The sequence below is a fragment of the Oncorhynchus masou genome, chromosome 23 (genome assembly GCF_036934945.1).
Source record: "Oncorhynchus masou masou isolate Uvic2021 chromosome 23, UVic_Omas_1.1, whole genome shotgun sequence".
In the NCBI taxonomy this organism is placed as follows: domain Eukaryota; kingdom Metazoa; phylum Chordata; class Actinopteri; order Salmoniformes; family Salmonidae; genus Oncorhynchus; species Oncorhynchus masou.
This window is the reverse complement of record NC_088234.1, coordinates 17,240,081-17,258,387: the sequence shown is the minus strand read 5'-3', so window position 1 is coordinate 17,258,387 and position 18,307 is coordinate 17,240,081. Positions and strand designations below refer to the sequence as shown.

The following is an 18,307-nucleotide window of genomic DNA, read 5'->3' as shown; positions in this document are numbered from 1 at the left end:
CTATGGCAGCCTCTTTCAATAGCAAGGCCATGCTCACTGAGTCTGTACATAGTCAAAGCTTTTCAACGTTTGGGTCAGTCACAGTGATCAGGTATTCTGCTACTGTGTACTCTCTGTTTAGGGAAAATAGCATTTTTCGTTAATTCTTTCCAATGTGTCAAGTTTTTGTTTTCCTTTTTATTTTCTCATGATTTGGTTGGTTCTAATTGTGTTGCTGTCCTGGGGCTTTGTGGGGTCTGTTCGTGTTAATGAACAGAGCTCCAGTACCAGCGGGCTAAAGGGACTCTTCTCTAGGTCCATCTCTCTGTAAGTGATGGCTTTGTTATTGAAGGTTGGAAAATTGCTTCCATTTAGATGCTTGTAGAATTTAATTGCTTTTTCTCTGGATTTTGATCATTAGTGGGAATCATCCTAATTTTCCTCTGCATGCATTATTATTTACGTTGTACCCAAGGATGTTTTTGCAGATTTCTGCATGCTGTCTCAATTTGGTGTTTGTCTCATTTTGTGAATTCCTAGTGGACCTCGGACGTCAGCAATGGGTTCTATAACTGATTCAAGTATTTTTTGACAGATCTTAATTGGGATGTAAAATTTTAGTTTTCTTTTGATGGCGTAGAAGGCCCTCTCAGATCGTTCACAGCTTTGTGGAAGTTAACTGTCGTGCTGATGTTTAGACCGAGGTAGGTATAGTTTTTTGAGTGCTCTTGGGAAACAGAGTCTAGGTGGAATTTGTATTTGTGGTCCTGGCAACTGGAGCTTTTTTGGAACACCATTATTTTTGGCTTACTGAGATTTACTGTCAGGGCCCAGTTCTGACAGAATCTGTGCAGAAGATCTAGGTGCTGCTGTAGGCCCTCCTTGGTTGGGGACAGAAGCACCAGATCATCAGCAAACTGTAGACATTTGACTTCATGGTGCACAAGACACATCTGATTCGTACCTGATTCTGTTATGGAGGCCATAGGGATGGTACAGTCCATCACTCTAAAATGTGATACTGAAATTGTATATGGTTATATTATGTAAAAATAATGGTGCATCACTAATAAATCAAATATTATTTTATAACATGCGCTTTCTGCAGGGTTGGATACGGTCGCTGTCTGCGGTTCTGGAACAATCTTCAGTGCGTCGTAGAATTGGCGCCTTTTCCTATGTTGCTATCCTGTTTGGGCTCGGCGTCCCGCTGGCGGGACAACTTCCGTTGAAACTGGAGGGCGCGCAATTGAAATAAATAATCATAAACATTATGGATATTAAACATTTAGGTACATGCAAGTGTCTTATATCGGTTGAAAGCTTATATTCTTGTTAATCTGACTGCACTGTCCGATTTACAGTAGCCTTTATAGTGAAAGCATGCCATGCGATTGTTTCGAGGACGGCGCCCCATATTAAAATATCTTTCCACCAACACGGGTTTCATAAATTCACAAATGGCAATTAAATATTCACTTACTTTTTGAAAATCTTCCTCTGGTTTGTCATCCAAATGGTCCCAGCTATAACATGTAGTGTTGTTTTGTTAGATAAAATCCTTCCTTATATCCCAAAAAGTCTGTTTAGTTGGCGCCATCGATTTGAGTAATCCACTCGTTCAACATGGAGAGAAAGGAATCCGAAAACCTGTTTCAACAAGTCAAACTACGTTTCTATTAACTCCTCAGATACCCTAAAATGTAATCAAACTATAATATTTCTTACAGAAGTAAGTTCAATAGGAAACCGATTTTAGCAGGTGTGTCTTCATCGCTCACCCAAACACAAATTTCCAAGACTGTCCCTGTTCTAAAACTCATATTTCTTATTCGTTTTGGAAGTTACAGGCCTGAAACGTTGAACATAGACTGCCGACAGCATGTGGAAGCCATAGGAATTGCATCCTGGGAGCTAGAATTCAGAATGCCCCTATACTTTCCATTGTAAGAGTATGGACTCTCAAAATAAAAATTCTGGTTGGTTTTTCTTTCTACCATATCAATTGTGTTATAGTCGCCTACATTATTTTAACATTTCTACAAACTTCAAAGTGTTTTCTTTCCAATGGTACCAATTATATGCATATCCTGGCTTTAGGGCCTGAGCAACATGCAGTTTACTTTGGGCACGTCAGTCAGGCGGAAATTGAGAAGAAAAAAAGGGCCTAGCCCTTGTTCTTAACTGACTTCCCGAATTAAATAAAGGTTAAATTAAAAAAATAGACATCCCTGTGTTTTGAGAGAAATGTCTGAGTTTGACAGGTGTTGTTCACGGTTTGAGCAAGAAAACAAAAACTGATTCGATAAATTGAATGAAGTTGCGCATAGTGCTATCGGAAAGTATTCAGACCCCTTGACTTTGACATTTTTGCAAATGTATTAAAAATATTTAAAAAAACAGAAATACCTTATTTAAATACAGTACCAGTCAAAAGTTTGGACACAGCTACTTATTCAAGGGTTTTTATTTATTTTTACTATTTTCTACTTTGTAGAATAATAGTGAAGACATCAAAACTATGAAATAACACATATGGAATAATCTAGTAACAAAAAAAAAACATTATTAACATTAACATTTTACATTATTTTATATTTGAGATTCTTCAAAGTAGCCACCCTTTGCCTTGATGACAGCTTTGCACACTCTTGGCATTCTCTCAACTAGCCTCACAAGGTAGTCACCTGGATTGCATTTCATTTAACAGGTGTGTATTGTTAAGTAATTTTTTTGAATTTCTTTACATCTTAATGCGTTTGAGCCAATCAGTTGTGTTGTGACAAGATAGGGGTGGTATACAGAAGATAGCCCTATTTGGTAAAAGACTATGTCCATATTATGGCAAGAACCGCTCAAATAAGCAAAGAGAAACAACAGTCCATCATTACTTGAAGACATGGTCATTCAGTTCGGAAAATTTCAAGAACTTTGAAAGATTCTTCAAGTGCAGTCGCAAAAGCCATCAGGCTCGATGACACTGGCTCTCATGAGGGCCGCCTCAGGAAAGGAAGACCCAGAGTTGCCTGTACCAGCTGAGTCACAGGGGTGACTTACTATGCTATACTATACTATCCATGCTAAGAGTCGAGGAAAGACTGACCACATCGCTTCTTGTTTTTGTAAGAAACAATCATGTGTTAGAAATTCCAAATTGTTTGCATAGTCAACTTACACACAGCAAGGACACACACACACTTACCCCACCAGACATGCCACCAGGGGTCGTTTCACAGTCCCCAGGTCTAAAGCAAATTCAAGAAAACGCACAGTATTATACAGAGCCATGATTGCATAGAACTCCCTTCCATCTCATATAGTGCAAGCGAACAGCAAACCTGGTTTCAAAAAACAAATAAAGGAACACCTCTTTCCCCCCAATGTGGCCTACTTTTTGTGTGTACGTACTGACGTGTACGTGTAACTGCTAGACGCACACACACTACATGTTTTTAAACGTATGTAAATTGTAAAGTATTTTGTCTGTAATGTATTTTCCCGTTATGTCGGACCCCAGTAAGACCAGCTGTTGCCATTGGAGTCGGCTAAGGGGGATCCTAACAAAATGAAAAACTACGCAAATCAACAAAGTTGGATTGGTGTAAGCATGGACTTTCTACCATTTTTCTGACACCAGTCCATTAATTTGTAATCCATTAGGGCAGTGAACAGTTCTTGGAGAGATAATCAGACCATTGTCAGTGTTGAAGACTTACACACACATCTGGTCTCTGGTCCTGATTTGTCTTGATTGAAGTCAACCAGAAATCCTTAGCAGACCTCTCAAGTGGTGACAGGTTACTTCCCAGAGCCAGCCCGGTGCGTATGTGCATCTAGTGTGTGTGTGTGTGTGTGTCTACACAATTCTTTTCGGCATTTGTACAGTGTGTTTGAGGCTGCGTGTATGTAGGCCATCGTTTTTAGGGTCTGTGTTGAAATGTGAGAATGACAGACATTAATATTCATCTATAAATTTGTCAAGCATGAATCTCCACCATACTGTTTCTGTATGTGTTTCCATTTGTGTGCCTGTCTGCCTGGGTTGGTTTGTAAAGTGTGTGTGTGTGTGTGTGTGTGTGTGTGTGTGTGTTGTACAGTGTGGAATGAGCTCTGAGAAATACAGAGTTGTGCAGCTCTATGTTCTTCTGTCACTGTTCTGGGGCCTGCCTTGTGGTGGGATCTGTTTATGATTCACACACACACCCATGTCGCTTCACTTTCAGTGGTCAGGAGGAATATAATCTCTCTCTCTGACAATCAACATTATTCTGTTTACGCTCCTTCCTCTTTTCCTAAGTAAATCACATCACTGATGGCTCTGTATACAGGATTTAACTGAACCCTTTCCTGTAGTGCCAGGCCAAACCATGAAATGGGGAGCACATGAGTTAAGCTGCAGCCCTAATGGACAGGATAAAATGCTGTTTATGACCATATTATGATCACAGTGTAGTTCCCATGCTGATTCTTACCAACAGTGATTCTTCAGACTCGTACAAACTCACTGCTGGCTTATGTTCTGTAGCCAAACCCACAACGGGTCTTTTTTAAAGCGTTCAGAAAGGAAAAACTATGTAGAATGTGGTGGAAATATGATGATGATGATCTCTTTGGATAGCTAACTTGCTTTGTCTCTTCTCTCTCTTTCTTTCTTTCTGCCTCTCTTTCTTTTCCTATTCCCCCCACTCTCTCGCCCTCTCTCGCCCTCTCGCCCTCTCTCTCTCTCACCTCTCTCTCTCTCGCTCTCTCTCTCTCTCTCTCTCTCTCCCTCTCTCTCTCTCTCGCCCTCTCTCTCTCTCTCTCTCTCTCTCTCTCTCTCTCTCTCTCTCGCTCTCTCTCTCTCTCTCTCTTTCGCCCTCTCTCTCTTTCGCCCTCTCTCTCTCTCTCTCGCCCTCTCTCTCTCTCGCCCTCTCTCTCTCTCTCGCCCTCTCTCTCTCACCCAGGTGAAACTGACCCTGGTGACAGCCACTGCAGGAGGACCAGGGGAGGGGGGTGTGGACGTGTCCTCTGCCCCCAGGCTCAGGCCCTCTCCCCCGGTCAGCCAGCTGGTGCGTCTGCTGTGGGGCGAGGACACGGTGGAGCTCCAGATGTCTATAGGACACATCCCTCACATCGTCATGTACCTGTCACTCAAACTGGACTCAGACTCCCCCCTGGAAGAGGTCAGTTCAGTAGGTCTCAGAAATGCACCCTATTCCCTATATAGTGCACTGCTTGGTACGAACACATTCGACCAAGAAGCAAAACCCGATATGAAATTTAAAACGTATTGTGCGTCTAACTGTAGTTCAATGTTAGCTAAGTGCTTTCTTCAGACCCAGTGAAAAGCACCTCATGGATGCAGTTCATTTTTATACACTCAATAAATGAGTACTTGACTGCATTGAGTCATTAAATGTAAAAAAAAATATATATATAAAAAAATACCCATGTAGGAAATTCCTTAGCACTTAAAAAGCTTGTTGGCACACTGTGTTTTCTGACACAAAGCAGAAGCTTTAGAGAACAGAACTACCGCTCTGGTAGGCTTTCAGATCCAGGGCCTTTGGCTCTTTATAACAACATCCAAAATGTACAAGCACACACACACACACACATACACAGTGGAAAAATAGAAACAGGGGAAATGTGTGAAGAATAAAGTTAGTTCCTTTTGATAATATCTCCCCTGATGATACAAAACCATTACATTAGTAATGGGATAAATAAATGTCAATAATTGCACAAGGATTGAAGTGATTAACGTTAATTTCACTGACTTCAATACAATATATTAATTGGATTATATGACGCTTTTCCAAGTGCTCAATGTGTTTTACATTGTAGGGAGGGGGGGGGACTCACACCTCACAGATACAGTGGGGCAAAAAAATGAAAATTACAGGCCTCTCTCTTATTTTTAAGTGGGAGAACTTGGCTGACTAAATACTTTTTTGCCCCACTGTACATAATAACTATTTACACTTTTTGGGACAGTTGTCCCTCACACAGAACAAGACTTTTCGTGACATAAAAAGCATGCTCAATTGACAAAGTCTAGCAATGAGCCTAAACTGTGTCTGGGAAACTGTCCCTTTAGCCTTGCGGAAGGCAGCCATGCTGGAGCAGACTCAGCAGAGGTCAGAGGACCTGTAGTGAAGGGCTAGGTTTTCTTGCTCTGTGGGAAAGTAAAGTACACTGAACAAAAGTATAAATGCAACATGTAGTGTTGGTTCCATGTTTCATGAGCTGAAATAAAAGATCCCAGAAATGTTCGATATGCACAGAAAGCTTATTTCCCTCAAATGTTGTGCACAAATGTGCTTGCATCCCTGTTAGTGAGCATTTCTCCTTTGCCAAGATAATCCATCCACCTGACCGGTGTGGCATATCAAGAAGATGATTAAACGGCATGATCATTACACAGGTGCACCTTGTGCTGGGGACAATAAAAGGCCACTCTAAATATGCAATTTTGTTACACAACACAATGTCACAGATGTCTCAAGTTTTGAGGGAGCGTGCAATTGGCATGCTGACTGCAGGAATGTCCACCAGAGCTGTTGCCAAATAATTGAATGTTAAGCCGACTCCAAACTTGTTTTAGAGAATTTGGCTGTACGTCCAACTGGCCTTACATCCACAGACAACGTGTATGTTGTTGTGTGGACGAGCGGTTTGGGAATACAGGTGCATATTTTGGGGGGGGGGGGGGGGGTTCGTATCATTTGATTTACACAACATGCCTACCAGTTTTAAGATGCAAAATATTTTTAAATAATAAAACAAGAAATAAGACAAAAAAAAACTGAACTTGAGCGTGCATAACTATTCACCCAATGTTAATACTTTGTAGAGACACCTTTAGCAGCAATTACAGCTGCAAGTATCTTGGTATGTCTCTTTATGCTTGGCACATCTAGCCACTGGGATTTTTGCCCATTCTTCAAGGCAAAACTGCTCCAGCTCCTTCAACATGGCTGGCTTCCGCTGCTGTACAGAAATCTTTAAGTCATACCACAGATTCTCAATTGGATTGAGGTTTGGGCTTTGACTTGGCCATTCCAAGACATTTTAATATTTAATGTTTCCCCTTAAGCCACTCGTGTTGCTTTAGTAGTATGCTTAGGGTCATTGTCCTGTTGGAAGGTGAACTGCCGTCCCAGTCTCAAATCTCAGGAAGACTGAAACAGGTTGAACAAGAAATTACCTGTATTTAGCGCCATCCATCATTACTTCAATTACAGTTTCCCAGTCCCTGCCGATGGAAAAACATCCCACAGCATGATATTGCCACCACCATGCTTCACTGTGGGGATGGTGTTCTCGGGGTGATGAGAGGTGTTTGGTTTGCGTCAGACATAGCGTTTTCCTTTATGGCCAAAACGCTCAGTCTTAGTCTCATCTGACCAGAGTATGTTCTTCCATCAGTTTGGGGAGTCTCCCACATGACTTTTGGCAAACACCAAATGCGTATGCTCATTTTTTTCTTGAAGCAATGTTTTTTTTTCTGGCCACTCTTCCGTAAAGCCCAGCTCTGTGGAGTGTACGGCTTAAAAAGTGGTCATTTGGACAGATATTCCAATCTCCGCTGTGGAGTTTTGCAGCTCCTTCAGGGTTATCTCTGGTCTCTTGGTTGCGCCTCTGATTAATGCCCTCCTTGCCTGGTCTGTGAGTTTTGGTGGGCGTCCCTCTCTTGGCAGGTTTGTTGTGGTGCCATATTCTTTCCATTTTTTAATAATGGATTTAATGGTGCTCTGTGGGATGTTCAAAGTTTCTGATATGTTTTATACCCCAACCCTGATCTGTACTTCTCCACAACTTTGTCCCTGACCTGTTTGGAGAGCTCCTTGGTCTTCATGGTGCCGCTTGCTTAGTGGTGTTGCAGACAGTGGGGCCTTTCAGAACAGGTGTATATATACTGAGATCATGTGACAGATCACGTGACACTTACATTGCACACAGGTGTACTTTATTTAACTAATTATGTGACTTCTGATGGTAATTGATTGCACTAGATCTTATGTAGGGACTTCATAGCAAACGGGTGAATACATACGCACGCACCACTTTTTTTTCTTCAACTTTTCTGTTTTTTTATAATTTTTTGAAACGTTTTTTTTTTTTTTCATTTCACTTCACCAATTTTTACTATTTTGTGTTTGTCCAGTACAAGAAATCCAAATTAAAAATCAATTTAAATTACAGGTTGTAATCCAACAAAATAGGAAAAACGCCAAGTGGATGAATACTTTTGCAAGGCACTGTGTGAATTGTAACTTTTTCAGTATAGTAGCCACACTTAATTTCAGACGCTCTCTATTTTCTCTCTTTCTCTATCTCAAATTCAAGTTCAAATTCAGATTGGTTCAGTTCAAATCAAATCAAATTTATTTATATAGCCCTTCGTACATCAGCTAATATCTCAAAGTGCTGTACAGAAACCCAGCCTAAAACCCCAAACAGCAAGCAATGCAGGTGTAGAAGCACGGTGGTTAGGAAAAACTCCCTAGAAAGGCCAAAACCTAGGAAGAAACCTAGAGAGGAACCAGGCTATGTGGGGTGGCCAGTCCTCTTCTGGCTGTGCCGGGTAGAGATTATAACAGAACATGGCCAAGATGTTCAAATGTTCATAAATGACCAGCATGGTCGAATAATAATAAGGCAGAACAGTTGAAACTGGAGCAGCAGCACGGCCAGGTGGACGGCCAGTTCATTTCAGTAGTAGTAATAATAGTACATTTGAAGTCAGAAGTTTACATACATCTTAGCCAAATACATTTAAACTCAGTTTTTCACAATTCCTGACATTTAATCCTAGTAAAAAGTCCCTGTCTTAGGTCAGTTAGGTTCACCACTTTATTTTAAGATTGTGAAATGTCAGAATAATAGTGGAGAGAATAATTTATTTCAGCTTTTATTTCTTTCATCACATTCCCAGTGGGTCAGAAGTTTACATACACTCAATTAGTATTTGGTAGCATTGCCTTTAAATTGGGATAACTTGGGTATAATGTTTCGGGTAGCCTTCCACAAGATTCCCACAGTAAGTTGGGTGAATTTTGGCCCATTCATCCTGACAGAGCTGGTGTAACTGAGTCAAATTTGTAGGCCTTCTGGCTCACACACGCTTTATCAGTTCTGCCCACTTTTCTATAGGATTGAGGTCAGGGCTTTGTGATGGCCACTCCAATACCTTGACTTGGTTGTCCTTAAGCCATTTTGCCACAACTTTGGAAGTATGCTTGGGGTCATTGTCCATTTGGAAGACCCATTTGCGACCAAGCATTAACTTCCTGACTGATGTCTTGAGATGTTGCTTCAATATATCCACATCATTTTCCTTTCTCTCATGATGCCATCTATTTTGTGAAGTGCACCAGTCCCTCCTGCAGCAAAGCACCCCCAATAAATCTGATGTCTTGGCAGCTTTATTTTGATTTTCCCATAATGTCAAGCAAAGATGCACTGAGTTTGAAGGTAGGCCTTGAAATACATCCACAGGTCCACCTCCAATTGACTCAAATGATGTCAATTAGCCTATCAGAAGCTTCTAAAGCCATGACATCATTTTCTGGAATTTTCCAAGCATTTTAAAAGCACAGTCAACTTTAGTGTATGTGAACTTTTGACCCACTGGAATTTTGATACAGTGAATTATAAGTGAAATAATCTGTCTGTAAACAATTGTTGGAAAAATGACTTGTGTCATGCACATAGTAGATGTCCTAACCGACTTGCCAAAACTATAGTTTGTTAACAAGAAATTTGTGGCATGGTTGAAAAACAAGTTTTAAAGACTCCAACTTAAGTGTATGTAAACTTCCAACTTCAACAGTACATACTGTGTAATCATGTATACAGGTACAACACTACTGTTGTTGTATGGTGGAATCTTCGGTTGATTACATTTAGTTAAATAAAAACAGAATGGCTAGTAAATCAACAACAACACGTACATGGATGATTGTTACACTATGTATTACTGCCAGTTATATAGAATGTCAACTCTTCATGGGATTAATTCTCTCTCTCTCTCTCTACACCAGTACTCTCTCTCTCAGAACTTGGAATTCGAAAACACATCAGCTTGTCCGCCGATTGTAGAGTAGGAGAAATGACAGAAGTTGTTGTGTGTCGCCTGGGTGTGTGCATTTTGATATCTGTGTTTCTGTGGGTACACACACAGTGTGAGTGTTTTTTTATATTTATTTTCATGGAAAAAGGAAGACTTGACAGGTGAAAGCAATATGCTGGAAGCTGATTGTTAGGTCAGAACATTAAGATGCATCTTGAAGACTGTGCTGGATAGAAATGTTTATTACTAGGAAACCAATCATAGTTTCAGTGCCTGAGGTGTATATACTACAAAGCAGGATGGAGGAGTTAGCCAGTTAACTTTGTCTGTGGTACAAGTGTTGGTGTTGTTGACCCAGAGGTGAATGTCTGGCATTTTAAGGATTCTCCCAGCTTTTGTCCTTGTTTCCAGGACTATGAGGCCCTACTCCTCATCCCCCCCCTCAGCCCCTGTCCAAAGTGGTCGGCCCAATCTCCCCCCGGCCCTCTCCTGAAGTAGTCGGCTCCACACCCTTCATAACAGACAGCATGTTGTGGAGAGTACTATTATCACAGACAATACAGGGGAGCCTGTCCCCGTGCTCTGTCTTCTCTAACAGTCTGTCTGTCTGTACTTTCTCAGCAAGAGATCCTGTACCAGTACCCTGTTTCTGAGGCGTCCAGCCAGCTGAAGGGTGTCCGAGGGATCTTCCTCACTTTGTGTGACATGCTGGAGAATGTCACCGGGGGACAGATAGTCAGGTAAACAAAGTCTGTATAATCATATACATATTGTGGGAGCTCAGTAAGAATTCCAAGGAAATAAGAAAATGTCCACTTCCTGTTTGACGTGGCCTCCAGAAATACTGAAGAAGTTTATTGGGAACAGCAAATAGAGGGTTAGGTTAGTCAGGTAAGACTGCCACGGAGGTAGTGAATATACAAAGCCCCAATTAAATATACAAACTATTAAAAATGGAAATTCCTGCCATGGTTATATTTCTTCTATCTTTTCTCCTGCACCGGTTCTTCCTCTCGCTTTCCTCTCCTCCTCTCCCCCTCTTTCTTTTCCTTGCTCTAACCTTCTGCCTTCTCCTCCCCCTCCTCTCCTCTTCTGTCTTATTTCCCCTCTTTTTTTGTCTGCACTCTACCCCTCTTCTCTTTCTTTCTCCTCCTCCCCTCCATCCCCCTCATCAGCTCGTCTCTCCTGCTCCGTAAACAGCTGGTCCATGTGGGCTACTGGAAGGAGAGCAACAACCTTCTGGTGATCGGCCTGCCTGCTGAGAGGTACCGACCAGTGGAGGATGGCTCATAATAATGTCTGGAATGGAGTAAATGGAATGGCATCAAACACATGGAAACCATGTGTTTGATGTATTTGAAACCATTTCACTTATTCGGCTCCAGCCATTACCAAGAGCCCGTCCTCCCCAATTAAGGTGCCACCAACCTCCTGTGGTATCAACACATCAAAGTCATCCGAAGTCAATCATAACATCAAATACATACTTCCATATTCAATACACCGTCTCACTCAATCACATGTCAGCTAAATGTTATAGCTTTTCTTGACCATGTGCCCTAATAATATGTTTGATCTCCTCCTCATTGACTGTGTGTTATGTTCTCTTGTTTTCTTCAGGGTTCCTCTGCTCTCTCTGCAGACGGTAGTGGGAGGTGTGGTCAGGACTCTCAACATGATGTATGGCTCTCTGGGCAGGTCTGTTGATGGTCTCCAGTCCTGGTCATTGACTAGGGATGCATCCTAAATTTGGCCAAAAGTAGTGCACTAAGTAGGGAATAGGGTGCCATTTCGGACGCTGGTTTGATTTCCCGGTTCAAGCAGTTCCAGTCTTTCTGGCTTCCCATTTGATGCTGTTATATTACATCAAACCTAAATAGGCTTATTTCCCTCCACCTCTTCCCATCCTCCATCTCTCCCTCCATCTTTTCATCCTCTCCTCCTCAGTGCATTTTGCCAGGTGGACCACGCCTCCAGACTGGACCATTTCTTCTGCCTGTTCTTCCAGCAGCTGATCCACCCCTCCAGGTTGAGTGGCAGCTCCGTGGCCACGCCCCCTGACGTCTCGGAGACTCTCTTCCTGGACGGACTGCCGGCGGTCCGATGGCTCACCCTGCCTCCTGAGATAAAGGTCTGCATGGGCCACAGCTTCGGGCCTTGATGTGATGAAGCACTTCCTGTTCATTTGTGTCTTTACCATTTGGTGTTTGTGCTTTCTCATGCTTTAACTACCTTTCTTGTCCTATGACAAGACTCGCATGTCAGTGATAAATTTTGGAATTTGCTCTTGCTATAATATTACTGGGCTTTTTTGCAATCTTGATCAGGGATGGGCAACTACAGTCCTCTGGGGCTCGAGTGGTGTCACTCTTTCCCCCATCCCTAGCAAAACACAGCTGATTAAACTAATTGCATTCTAAACTGAAGATCATGATTAGTTGATTATTGGAGTCAGCTGGGACTGGGGCAAAAGTGTGACACCAATCAGGCCCTGAGGACTGGAGTTGCCCATCCATGATCTTGGATGTCTTTATTGATTTATGTCTCGTCTTTGCTGCCCTCTGCTGTCTGGCGGTAAAAATTGCAAGGGATCCTGCCAACCAGTTTTCTGCTCAGACTCTTTTCCAATGCGAGATGCTCCAGAGCATGGTTGACTCTGCAGCCATTGTTAATGCAGAAATAAGTCACTACATCTGTGCTGTAGAATTACAATTGTATGTCAGAATTCTATTGATCGTCTCTGATCGTCTGCCTATTCACAGATGGATGTTGACACTGTTCTCTCAGACTTTGAATCGTCAGATTTTGGAGAAATGGTAAGTCAAATCGTTACATTGGAGAGGCACCAGCTGTCTCCTTCCCTCTGTTGGGCCTAGTAGTGAGAGGAGAGGGTGAGTCTATTTCTGGACCTGCCTGTGGATATTTAATGAGACAGTGAGTGAGTGAGAGAGAGAGCAGCAGGCTACTTAATCATTCATGTCTGACCTTCTGAAACTGATAATGAAGATAGTCCTCTCTCTCTCAGTCAGAGGACTTCTATGGCATGAGGCGTCTCTACGTGACACTGGGCTCCTGTCTGTTCTACAAGGTGGGTGTCACACACACACACACACCTGACACCTGTCTGCTGGATCGCTGTCCTTTCTACACACACTTGAAACATGGGCCCACGGTGAAGCCCTTGGATGGATAGGAAGAAAGAGCCAGTTAAATGTGATTATATAGATAGCATAACATTACCCAGGATAACACGCTGTACTTCTTCATTCCCTGGATGTCACACCATCAGCCTAACAACTAATGCTGGCATATGAATGATGTGTAGAAGAAGTAGGTCCAGTCTCCATCCCCATCACCTTAAGTGTAGAGAAGGTGTGGCTCTTTAATAAGATCAGGCAACCTGTGTTACTAAAAATATGAACACTGTTTTATATTTATTGTGTGATCTGTGTGTGTGCGCGTGCGTGCTTTCTTTTGTTCCTGTGTGTGTGTTCTCTGTTTGTCTACGTGTGTGTGTTTGTTCTTGTGGGTGTGTGTTCCCTGTCTCTCTACAGGGCTACCTGATAGCCAACCACCTCCCCAAGGAGGACCTGCTGGATGTTTGTCTGTACTGCCAGCACTACTGTCTCCTCCCCCTGGCAGCAGAGCAGCGCGTGGGCCAGCTGGTCATCTGGAGAGAGGTGTTCCCACGACATCGCACCCAGAACCCCCAGACACAGACCAATAACAACCACTGTACCAGGCCTGGCTACTGCCAGCCACAGGGACGCTACTTCCTGCTCATAGTGGGACTGGTAAGATCGTAGTATTAAATAGAACACTAAAGGATGGCCATCTTGGTCTGGAAAGCTTTCATTCTAGAAACACATTATTTTCTTCTGCATTACTAAAAAGAAGAAATGCATCTTAATCCAATTAGACTGTCTTGATCCCTGACCAAGATGGCTGCCATTATCAACTTAGATGCCTATCAACCTTTTCCATCTATGAGTGAGTTGACCCTTTTCCTCCCAGACACTTCTGTGAACCCACACATTCTCTCTCCTTCTCCCCCAGAGGCATTTCATGCAGTGCGTCCTCCTGGAGGCAGGGGGCTGTGCGTCCCCTGCCCTGGGGGCCCCGGGACCTGACTGTGTGTACGTGGACCAGGTCAAGGCCACCCTCCTACAGCTGGAGGGGCTGGACGTAGGGATGGAGGAACGCCTGGCCGCCCCGCCCGCACCCTGCCTCTCTTGTGCTGACTGGTTCCTCCCCTCCTCTGCCCGGGACAGGTTAGTTTTAGTTTAGTAGTTAAGTTTAGTTTAAGTTAAATACTTTACGACAAATTAACCTTAGTTTAGTAGTAAAACACACATACACATTTAGGATCTTAATTTGAGCCAGTTTGCTACACCTGGAAAATAAGTTTGCAGCAACAGGAAATGTGAATTATAATTCATGTAAATGTTTGTAGGGGTCGATACCTTTTTCGTAAGGGAAAATCAAGTCTGAAATTTCAAAGTGGAAATTACAAACTTCAGAAGCCTTTTTAAACCTTGAATACAGTGCTTTCAGAAAGTATTCAGACCCCTTCACTTTTTCCACATTACATTTAAGCCTTATTCTAAAATTGATTAAATACTTTTTCCCCCTCATCAAACTACACACAATACCCCATAATGACAAAGCAAAAACTTGTTTTTAGACATTTTGCAAATGTATTAAACATAAAAAACAGATACCTTATTTACATAGCTATTCAGACCCTTTGCTATGAGCACAGGTGCATCCTGTTTCCATTGATCATCCATGAGATGTTTGTACAACTTGATTGTAGTCCACCTGTGGTAAACCCACAGTTGACAGTGCATGTCTGAGCCGAGCCAAGCCATGAGGTCGAAGGAATTTTCCGTAGCGCTCCAAGACCGGATTGTGTCGAGGCACAGATCTGGGGAAGGGTACCAAAAAACACAGTGGCCTCCATCATTCTTAAATGGATTAAGTTTGGAACCACCAAGAAACAGAGCTATCGGGGGAGAATGGCCTTGGTCAGGGAGGTGACCAAGAACCCGATGGTCACTCTAACAGAGCTCCAGAGTTCCTCTGAGGAGATGGGAGAACCTTCTAGAAGGACAACCATCTCTGCAGTACTCCACTAATCAGGCCTTAATAGTAGTGGCCAGACAGTAGCCACTCCGCTTGGAGTTTGCCAGAAGGCACCTAAAGGACTGACCATGAGAAAAAAGATTCTCTAGTCTGATGAAACCAAAATTGAACTATTTGGCCAGAATTCCAAGTGTCACATCTGGAGGAAAACAGGCACCGCTCATCACCTGGCCAATACTATCCCTATGGTGAAGCATTGTTGTGGCAGCATCATGCTGTGGGGATGTTTTTCAGCGGCAGGGACTGGCAGACTGGTCAGGATCGAGGGAAAGATGAACCGAGAAAATTACAGAGATCCTTGATGAAACCCTGCTCCGGAGCGCTCAGGCCCTCAAACTGGGGCGAAGGTTCACCTTCCAACAGGACAACGGCCCTAAGCACACAGCACGCAGGAGTGGCAGCAACGCTTCTCATCCAACCTTGAGAGGATCTGCAAAGAGGAATGGGAGAAACTCCCCAAATACAGGTGTGCCAAGCTTGTAGCGTCATACCCAAGAAGACTCGAGGCTGTAATCGCTGCCATAGGTGCTTCAACAAAGTACTGAGTAAGGGGTCTGAATACTTATGTAAATGTGATATTTCAGTAGTTTTTCTTTGCAAAATAAATGTAAAAAACGTGTTTTGGATTTGGCATTATCGAGTATTGTGTTTAGATTGTAACGTAAACAAATGTGACAAAAGTGATTGGGTCTGAATACTTTCCAAATGCATTGTACACTATAAGTTTTACACTTCCTGCATTGCAGGGAAGTTATACTGCAAAAGGTTGATCAAATTAAGATCCGACATTGGTATAAAATCCTCCAGGATGAGACAAAATGGTCAGAATACTTACTTCCATTGTGGTCCTCAGGTTGGACACCATGGCTGCATCGTCCCCTGTCCTCAGTAAGCTGGCTGGGGCTGTGAAGCCACCGTCCTCCGCCCAGGGAGGGGGGAAGGGAGTGGGCAGGAGCCTCTTCGGAGGGGGTGCCCGGAGACCTAGCCCCCAGAGGAGTCAGTCGGACAGTGGGAGCGAGGGACAGCCGGAGGGGGGTGTAGGAGGGCAGACAGGGCTCAGTCCACACTCCACCCCGGACTCAGCCCGGAAGCTGGACGGGCGGAGAGACTCGCTGGGTTCGGGTGGATCTGATGGGAGTGGAGCCAGTGGAAGTATTTTCAAGGTATCGTCATAACCTTCCCCCTTGCTAAGGTTCCATCAGCTGTATTGACTTTGATACCTTACATTTGTTAGACACGCATACACAACTAGGAGAAAAGAGAGTTTTTAGTGAGCACAGTATGCGTGGGAATCTATGGCTTTTGTCATTTACCAATGGACCTTTTGTTGTCTATTTGTTCCCCTAGATTCCCAAGATGAAGCACCCTAACCCATTCTACCTGGGCACCCTGAAGAAGAGTCTGACAGAGAGAGAGACAGAGGAGATGTACCACACCATTAAGTGAGTGAAACAGGCCAGCAATGTTAGAAGTTAGACCATTATTACAACAAGGATAAACTAACGCCCCATTCTATTCCATTCTCTATCATTCTATTCCATTCCATTATTTTCTATTCCATCCTTTCTATTCCATTCGTTTCTATTTCATCCATTCTCTACTATTCTATCCCATTCCACTCTCTCTCTGTGCTGTGTTCCCAGGTTGACATCTGGGGCAGAGAACACTCTGTTCCACTATGTGCTGATGGAGACAGTACAGGGCATCTTCATAGCTCCTACACACAGGGAGCTGGCCCAGCTCAGCGGCTCCATCCACCCTCAGCTCATACGTAACTTCCACCACTGCTGCCTCTCCATACGGGCCACCTTCCAGCAGAGTCTACCGTCCAGGGTGAGATACGAAAACACACACACGCGGGTGTGTACATGCACGCACATACCCAGACACACTCTTGCTCTCTCTCTCTCTCTCTCTCTCTCTCTCTCACTCACTCACTCACTCACTCACTCACTCACTCACTCACTCACTCACTCACTCACTCACTCACTCACTCACTCACTCACAACACATTCTCATATGTAACAATGTGTCTGAGTTGTAATAGCCTTGTCGCGAACTAGGCTTCCCTAAAATGGGAAGCCTGGGGATGTTCCATGGCAGAAATCATCTAGAGAGGGGTCGGAACCCGTTGTAAATCAGTGACGCCTTGCAACACGTCAAACCAATCAAATTAGTGACGAAGGGACAACATTTTCTCTGTTATTTTGAGATGTGCTAAAGCTGCAGGAAGAGGGGAGAAATGGCCTACAATGCTGACCTGAGGGAAAGCATGAGGGACAATAAATAGCTAGCCACAATGCAGTTTGTTTTGATAAAGTCAGCAAACCTTGTAAGCTACCTAGATATAACTAACTAGCTAGTTACATTTCTCTCAACATTATAAAGCCTACACATTTTTTTTAATAAAAACAGCATTTTATTGACCTAAAAGGTTAGCTGTATTAGCCCAGTCGCTAGCTTATCCAGGGTCAGTGATACCATGTGCTGTTTCTATGGGAACAACTGCAATCATTTTGCATGTAACCTTCTTAAATGAATGAATGACCGCAGTGCCGAGGCGCCACAACAGCCTGGGTTTTGATCCCAGGCTGTTTCACAACCGGCTGTGACCAGGAGCCCCATAGGATGGCCCAGCGCAGTCCGGAGCACTGGAGGGTTTCGCCGGTGGGGATTTTCTTGGCACATCGTTCTCTAGCGACTCCTTGTGACAGGGCAGGGCGCCTGCAAGCTGAATCCGGACATCAGTCGAACAGTGTTTCCTCTGACACATTGTTGCGGCTGTACGCTAACTCAACTGAGCTGCTATCTAGTTAACTTTTCACACTGTTAAACTAAGTTAATTCAATGTCAACAGCTAGCTAACTTCCTATTAGATTGCTGCGGGTTAAGCGAGCAGGTTGATAAGAAGCACACCTGTTCAGGGCCTGGTTAGTACTGGGATGGGAGACCGCATGGGAATACCAGGTGCCGTAAGCCAGAAATATATACATATACATACATACATACATACATACATACATACATACATACATACATACATACATACATACATACATACATACATACATACATACATACATACATACATACATACATACATACATACATACATACATACATACA

At 43.3% G+C, this 18,307-nt stretch overlaps 1 protein-coding gene across 4 annotated transcripts in view; it reads left to right on the top strand.

Moving 5' to 3' along the window:
* The window catches only part of LOC135510465 (protein inturned-like), a 43,463-nt gene that overhangs the window by 20,730 nt on the left and 4,426 nt on the right, over nucleotides 1-18,307 (top strand). For all 4 annotated transcript variants that reach the window (XM_064931420.1, XM_064931419.1, XM_064931418.1 and 1 more), the window contains exons 4-15: nucleotides 4,923-5,141; nucleotides 10,658-10,776; nucleotides 11,212-11,301; nucleotides 11,657-11,734; nucleotides 11,984-12,167; nucleotides 12,799-12,852; nucleotides 13,062-13,124; nucleotides 13,591-13,830; nucleotides 14,093-14,307; nucleotides 16,035-16,344; nucleotides 16,529-16,623; nucleotides 16,825-17,014. In XM_064931420.1, coding sequence (XP_064787492.1) covers nucleotides 4,923-5,141; nucleotides 10,658-10,776; nucleotides 11,212-11,301; nucleotides 11,657-11,734; nucleotides 11,984-12,167; nucleotides 12,799-12,852; nucleotides 13,062-13,124; nucleotides 13,591-13,830; nucleotides 14,093-14,307; nucleotides 16,035-16,344; nucleotides 16,529-16,623; nucleotides 16,825-17,014 — 1,857 coding nt within the window. The remainder of the gene's footprint in view (nucleotides 1-4,922; nucleotides 5,142-10,657; nucleotides 10,777-11,211; nucleotides 11,302-11,656; nucleotides 11,735-11,983; nucleotides 12,168-12,798; nucleotides 12,853-13,061; nucleotides 13,125-13,590; nucleotides 13,831-14,092; nucleotides 14,308-16,034; nucleotides 16,345-16,528; nucleotides 16,624-16,824; nucleotides 17,015-18,307) is intronic.